Source organism: Pan paniscus, chromosome 20 (assembly GCF_029289425.2).
Source record: "Pan paniscus chromosome 20, NHGRI_mPanPan1-v2.0_pri, whole genome shotgun sequence".
NCBI lineage: Eukaryota > Metazoa > Chordata > Mammalia > Primates > Hominidae > Pan > Pan paniscus.
In genome coordinates, this window is record NC_073269.2 from 49,570,179 (window position 1) to 49,576,972 (window position 6,794).

The 6,794-nt window shown below is 52.3% G+C and overlaps 1 protein-coding gene across 2 annotated transcripts; it reads left to right on the top strand.

Moving 5' to 3' along the window:
- Positions 1 to 236: 236 nt before the first annotated feature.
- Positions 237 to 6,383, top strand: TEX101 (testis expressed 101). 2 transcript variants are annotated; one of them, XM_055102980.2, is made up of 6 exons: positions 237 to 2,734; positions 3,649 to 3,759; positions 3,875 to 4,018; positions 4,149 to 4,331; positions 5,664 to 5,792; positions 5,954 to 6,383. In XM_055102980.2, exons 2-6 carry the CDS (start codon positions 3,696 to 3,698, stop codon positions 6,181 to 6,183), a joined length of 750 nt encoding a protein of 249 aa, XP_054958955.1. In that variant the 5' UTR covers positions 237 to 2,734; positions 3,649 to 3,695; the 3' UTR covers positions 6,184 to 6,383. The 2 variants fall into 2 exon arrangements, with proteins under 2 accessions (XP_054958955.1, XP_034802035.1); XM_034946144.3 differs by having other exon boundaries at positions 237 to 3,759.
- Positions 6,384 to 6,794: the final 411 nt, after the last annotated feature.

Consider the following 6,794-nt stretch of genomic DNA (forward strand, 5'->3'; position numbering starts at 1 on the left):
GAGGTGGGGGGGGGTCAGCACCCCCTCCCGGCCAGCCGCCCCGTCCGGGAGGTGAGGGGCGCCTCTGCCCGGCCGCCCCCACTGGGAAGTGAGGAGCCCCTCTGCCCAGCCAGCTGCCCCATCCGGGAGGGAGGTGGGGGGCTCAGCCCCCCGCCCGGCCAGCCGCTCCGTCCGGGAAGGAGGTGGGGGGGGGTCAGCGCCCCCTCCCAGCCAGCCGCCCCGTCCGGGAGGGAGGTGGGGGGATCAGCCCCCCTGCCCGGCCAGCCACCCTGTCCAGGAGGGAGGTGGGGGGGGGTCAGCCCCCCTGCCCGGCCAGCTGCCCCATCCGGGAGGGAGGTGGGGGGCTCAGCCCCCTGCCCGGCCAGCCACCCTGTCCGGGAGGTGAGGGGCGCCTCTGCCCGGCCGCCCCTACTGGGAAGTGAGGAGCCCCTCTGCCCAGCCAGCCGCCCTGTCCGGGAGGGAGGTGGGGGGTCAGCCCCCCGCCCGGCCAGCCGCCCCGTCCGGGAGGGAGGTGGGGGGGTCAGCCCCCCGCCTGGCCAGCCACCCAGTCCGGGAGCTGAGGGGCGCCTCTGCCCGGCCACCACCCCGTCTGGGAGGTGTACCCAACAGCTCATTGAGAATGGGCCATGATGACGATGGCGGTTTTCTGGAATAGAAAAGGGGGCAAGGTGGGGAAAAGATTGAGAAATCGGATGGTTGCCGTGTCTGTGTAGAAAGAAGTAGACATGGGAGACTTTTCATTTTGTTCTGTACTAAGAAAAATTCTTCTGCCTTGGGATCCTGTTGATCTATGACCTTACCCCCAACCCTGTGCTCTCTGAAACATGTGCTGTGTCCACTCAGGGTTAAATGGATTAAGGGCGGTGCAAGATGTGCTTTGTTAAACAGATGCTTGAAGGCAGCATGCTCGTTAAGAGTCATCACCACTCCCTAATCTCAAGTACCCAGGGACACAAACACTGCGGAAGGCCGCAGGGTCCTCTGCCTAGGAAAACCAGAGACCTTTGTTCACTTGTTTGTCTGCTGACCTTCCCTCCACTAGTGTCCTATGACCCTGCCAAATCCCCCTCTGTGAGAAACACCCAAGAATGATCAATAAAAATAAAATTAAATTAAAAAAAATACAAAAAAAATACAAAAAAATTAGCCGGGTGTGGTGGTGGGTGACTGTAGTCCCAGCTACTCGGGAGGCGGAGGCAGGAGAATGGCATGAAATCGGGAGGCAGAGCTTGCAGTGAGCCGAGATTGTACCACTGCACTCCAGCCTGGGCAACAGAGCGAGACTCCAAAAAAAAAAAAAAAAGGCCAAGAATTTATTTTTCAGGGAGCTCGGCTCTTAAGACGCAAGTCTGCTGAGGCTCCCGGCCAAATAAACCTCTTCCTTCTTTAATCCAGTATCTGAGGAGTTTTGTCTGCAGCTCATCCTGCTACAACTTCATGTCACACCTGGAAAGCTTACATAGGCCAGGGGTGGTGGCTCATGTCTGTAATCCCAGTACTCTGGGAGGCCGAGGTGGGCAGATCACCTGAGGTTAGAAGTTCAAGACCAGCCTGGTCAACACGGCGAAACCCCGTCTCTACTAAAAATACAAAAATTAGCCAGGTGTGGTGGCAGGTGCCTGTAATCCCAGCTGCTCAGGGGAGACTGAGGCATGAGAATCACTTGAACCTGGGAGAGGGAGGTTGCAGTGAGCTGAGATCACGTCACTGCACTCCAGCCTGGGGGATAGAGAGAGGCTCTGTCTCCAAAAAAAAAAATACAAAAAATTAGCCAGGCATGGTAGCTTATGCCTGTAATCCCAGCTACCTGGGAGGCTGTGGTAGGAGAATCGCTTGAACCCGGGAGGAGGAGGTTGCAGGGAGCCAAGATTGTGCCATTGCACTCCAGCCTGGGCAAAAAGAGCAAAAGTCTGTCAAAAAGGGAAGGGAGGGGAGGGGAGGGAAGGGAAGGGAAGGTTACATAGATGTGAAAGTGAACTGCCAGCCATGAGCAACAAATCCGAGTGACATGTCTTCTTCATGGTCCTGACACGGACGCGTGGGTTCGATCTGACAGCAGCCTGTGCCATCATAGCTACTGCTCATGCATGCATTCGGGGTGCCCAAAGTGATGCTGAGGGGGGCATTCCTGGATTCAGCCCTCCAAGAGACCATGAGGAGGCTGGTGCGATAGTGCAATCAGATGAAGAAGCCTGGGCTGCACAGGGGCCACTGCAAGTGAAGACTCAAGAGGCCAAGCTGACTCCCAGAGGCTAGGGCCACTAAGGTGGGTGCCGAGGCAGGGGCCGGGCTGGGAACATGAGAGGCCATTTGGGTAGGGAGATAAGTTCCGTGAGTGAGGGCCAAGGGTCTGACCTCCTAGTGTGGCTGGAGAAGCAGAGACAACAGAGTGCAAAAAGAGAAATGGGCCAGGCGAGGCCATCTGGCAACGCACTGCCCACCCTCCATTGCGTGCCTTTGGCTGCAAAAACAGGTGGCATCTTCCGGCCGGTTTGCCCGCCACTCACCTTTCGAGCATGCGCACCCTCCGAGATTGCCAGGAATTGACTTCTCTGTGGCCAATGAGGTGCCGCGTTCCTCCAGGCTCATCCAATGAACTTATCCGATGCTTTTGCATCCACCAATAGGGTTTCGAGTGCTGTGTGGCCAGGCTGGCCCGGCCTTGCGTTGTAAGAGAATGCCAAGCCCGGGGAGAAGGCGTTCTGGGCCTCAACTTTGGCGTCGTGAGATTCTTGTGAGGCGTCTGCCTGGAAGCCGGCAGCAATTTTGCTTCTTTAAAGAGAAAAAGAAGGCTAGGGACTCAGATTCCTGGATTCTGAGGAAAGAGAAGGCTGGGGACCCAGATCCTGGCTCTGAGGGGAACGAGGGTTGGGGGCCTGGGCTCCCGGGCCTGAGAGGGAGGGGCCCAGAATGGTGTGTCCCGCAGGAAAAGGTGGTTGGAACCCAAACTCCTCGATCCCTACATAGGACGGGGCTGGGCTCTCAGAATCCCGGGTTCTGAGGGGGCTGGGGCTGGGGGCCGAGATTCTGGGTCCCTGAGAGAATGTAAGGGACCCCTGAGACTGAGGGAGAAGCGGCCTTCAGGGCCACACTCCTGATCCTGAAGTTGGAGGGCACTGGGTGGCCGGGCCTGAGAATTAAAACCATGAAAAACTGGGGCGTGATAAACCTGTGAACTCGCTCCAGCTCACAAGCCGGTTAGGGACAGAACGACTTTAGAAGTCGTGGTCATATACCATAAACCCCACTGTGAGGCCGGGCATGAGGGCTCACTCCTGGAATCCCAGCACTATGGGGGGACGAGGCGGGCAGATCACCTGAGATCAGGAGTTCGAGACCAGCCTGACCAACATGGTGAAACGTCATCTCTACTAAAAATACAAAAAATTCACCGGGTGTGGTGGCGGGCACCTGTAATCCCGGCTACTCGGGAGGCTGAGGCAGGAGAATTGCTTGAACCTGGTAGGCAGAGGCAGTGAGCCGAGATTGCGCCACTGCACTCCAGCCTGGGTGACAGTGCAAGACTCCGTCTCAAAAAAAAAAAAAAAATGCAGATTAAAACACCCCACCCTGAAGTCAGTACTTGCCAGGACCTAGATTTGATCTCATGCGCTCTGGCTGAAAAGTTAATTGCCTTCTCTCCATCAGATTCACAGATCCAGACCAGCTCCTCCCAGACCTCTCCAGAAGAAGCCATGGGAACCCCCCGTATCCAGCATTTGCTGATCCTCCTGGTCCTAGGAACCTCCCTCCTGACCTGTGCGTATGGGGGACGTAGGGGAGAGCCGTGTGTCACAGAAGGTGGACTGATGATGAAAAAGGAGCCGCCTTGGCCCATGGAGAAGTGCTTATCCTTTTCTTGTTTTCTCCTCAGTGGGCCTAGAGCTGTATTGTCAAAAGGGTCTGTCCATGACTGTGGAAGCAGATCCAGCCAATATGTTTAACTGGACCACAGAGGAAGTGGAGACTTGTGACAAAGGGGCACTTTGCCAGGAAACCATACTAATAATTAAAGCAGGTGAAATGAGATGGGGCAGTTGGGCTGGGTAGGAGGGAGGTTGATTATGTCCATGCCAATCCTTGTTCCCTTCGTCCAGGCCAATCGTGACAGCCACCATCCATTTCCCCTCCTTCCTGTCTCATAACAGGGACTGAGACAGCCATTTTGGCCACGAAGGGCTGCATCCCGGAAGGGGAGGAGGCCATAACAATTGTCCAGCACTCTTCACCTCCCGGCCTGATCGTGACCTCCTACAGTAACTACTGTGAGGATTACTTCTATAATGACAAAGACAGCCTGTCTCAGTTTTGGGAGTTCAGTGAGACCACAGGTACCCTGGAAGTGGGGGAGATAGGTACTAAGAGAAACTCCATAAAAAGCTTGTGTATGGCCTCCCTTTGCATTCTGACTTGGCTTAGCCTAAGTGGCCCATACCCCAAAGTACCTCACAGTTCAAGTAATTTTATGTTTCTGAATTGTTCATTGGGATCTAAACACTGCTCAGAGCAGCGAGACACCAGTGAAGCCTGGAGTGTAAACTGGGTTTTGTGTTTATTAAGCAGTAAGACAGGCCGGGTGAGGTGGCTCGCCTGAGGTCAGGGGTTTGGGACCAGCTTGGCCAACATGGTGAAAACCTGTCTCTACTAAAAATACAAAAATTAGCTTAGCCTGGTGGCGCACACCTGTAATCCCAGATACTCGGGAAGCTGAGGCAGGAGAATTGCTTGAACCCAGGAGGCAGAGGTTGCAGTGAGCCAATATCACACCACTGCACTTCAGCCTGGGACAGAGAGCAAGACTCCATCAAAAAAAAAAAAAAAAAAAAAAAAAAAGCAATAAGACATCAGTGTAGGTTTCTGAACAGGGTGGTATTATCAGTCTAACAAGTATTGGTTTCCCACTGCTGCACGAGAACAGCCCAGTTCCCCAATTTACAAGGCCTGTAGTAACTTGGCCCTGCCTGTCTTTTCAGCTTCATTTCCCTCTCTTCCCTCTCTCATTTACTGTGTGCTAACTGGGGCTAATACTCAAAATGCTTAACAATGTAGATGGCACTGGCCAATCAAAATGGATTCTGGCCATAAAAAACAAAAGCAAAAACAAAAAAAAACAGATCAAAGAAACAGCTGGGCCTACAAGCTGAATATCAGTCGTGCAACTTCTCACAATTCCCTGAATCCACCAAGCTGGCTCACACCACCTGACCTTTGTCCTTGCTGTTTCCTTTACTACCCCTCCCCACCCCATTTTCACACAGCTAACCCCTGTTCATCCTCCATGTCAACTCAGGTATCAGCCCTTTGAAAATATTTACCAAATTCTTTTAGGTAGTTTGGTATTCCTCCATTCCTTTGTCATTATACCTTGAAGACAGCAGCTACAGAATTGATTACTTACATGTCTTTCTCCTAGGCAGAGATGCCAGGTGACAGGAACTATGTCCTTTTCATCTCTGTATCTTCACACCTCAGCAGAGTTTGGAAGTCAGATCGATGGAGATTTCACAGCAGAGAACACCAGCTGGGGAAGGATGGGGAGGCTGAATTAATGGGCCTTGATTAGAGTGGCATCTGCAGGAAAATCTTGGGGAAGAGAAGGCAGCAAGGAGCAACATCTCTGGAGGCAGGACCTGCCCTTAACTGTCTCTCTCGTTTCCCTCCAGCTTCCACTGTGTCAACAACCCTCCATTGTCCAACCTGTGTGGCTCTAGGGACCTGTTTCAGTGCTCCTTCTCTTCCCTGTCCCAATGGTACAACTCGATGCTATCAAGGAAAACTTGAGATCACTGGAGGTAAACTGAAATGAACATCTGATAGTTTCAGAGGCTGGAAAACCATTTGAGTGGCTCCCAAGAGATTCTGACACTGAGCTCTCCAGGGATGAGGGGGGACTGGATTCTCCTCTGATGTCCTAAAACATCTCTGTCTCTCCCCATCCTTCCTTGTTCTATAGGTGGCATTGAGTCGTCTGTGGAGGTCAAAGGCTGTACAGCCACGATTGGCTGCAGGCTGATGTCTGGAATCTTAGTAGTAGGACCTATGTTTGTGAGGGAAGCGTGCCCACATCAGCTGCTCACTCAACCTCGAAAGACTGAAAATGGGGCCACCTGTCTTCCCATTCCTGTTTGGGGGTTACAGCTACTGCTGCCATTGCTGCTGCCATCATTTATTCACTTTTCCTAAGAAAGCACTTCTGGGCCTGGGTCTGAGGACATCTTTTTTGACTGGGAGCCTTCTTACTGTTGAGGTTCAACAAGCTGAGGAGTAGATGGGAATTTGAGGGAGAATAGAGAGATACTATGAACGTATTTGACATTTTTAATACAATTTCTACTGTAATTTTTGTATGCAGTAGGCGTTACTAATAAACATTTCTGCTGTGATTTGTGTATGTTTCAACACTAGAAGTGGAATTTTAGTGCTGAAAGAGCCTTTAAAATTCATCTTCTCCAAACCACACATTCTCCAGAAAGAGAATCTGAGATCTGGAAAACTTCAGTGAGTTTCTTAAATTTAGCTATGGCCAGAGCCAAGGCAAGAACTTACATATTTTGACGTAAAGTCTGATTTTCCTTTCACTCTAATATGCTAGCTCTTCTTGCTAGCAGGAGAAGTAACTAGCATTAGCCTCCTCCAGAGCACTCCCAGCCCAATCTTAAGGCTGCTGTTTTGGGGTTCTAAAATTTCCCTAGGAAGTATGGCCAAATGAGAAAAATCAGACTCCAAATTCTCCAATTATGGGCCTGCTGTAGTGGCTCATACCTGTAATCCCAGCACTTTGAAAGGCAGAGGTG

Excerpts from the sequence above, each read along its gene's own strand:
- TEX101 (XM_034946144.3), top strand. The coding sequence starts at position 3,549 with ATGCAGATTAAAACACCCCACCCTGAAGTCAGTACTTGCCAGGACCTA. Across the intron at positions 4,019-4,148 it reads CATACTAATAATTAAAGCAG|GGACTGAGACAGCCATTTTG; the intron begins GTGAAATGAGAT and ends GTCTCATAACAG. Across the intron at positions 4,332-5,663 it reads GGAGTTCAGTGAGACCACAG|CTTCCACTGTGTCAACAACC; the intron begins GTACCCTGGAAG and ends GTTTCCCTCCAG.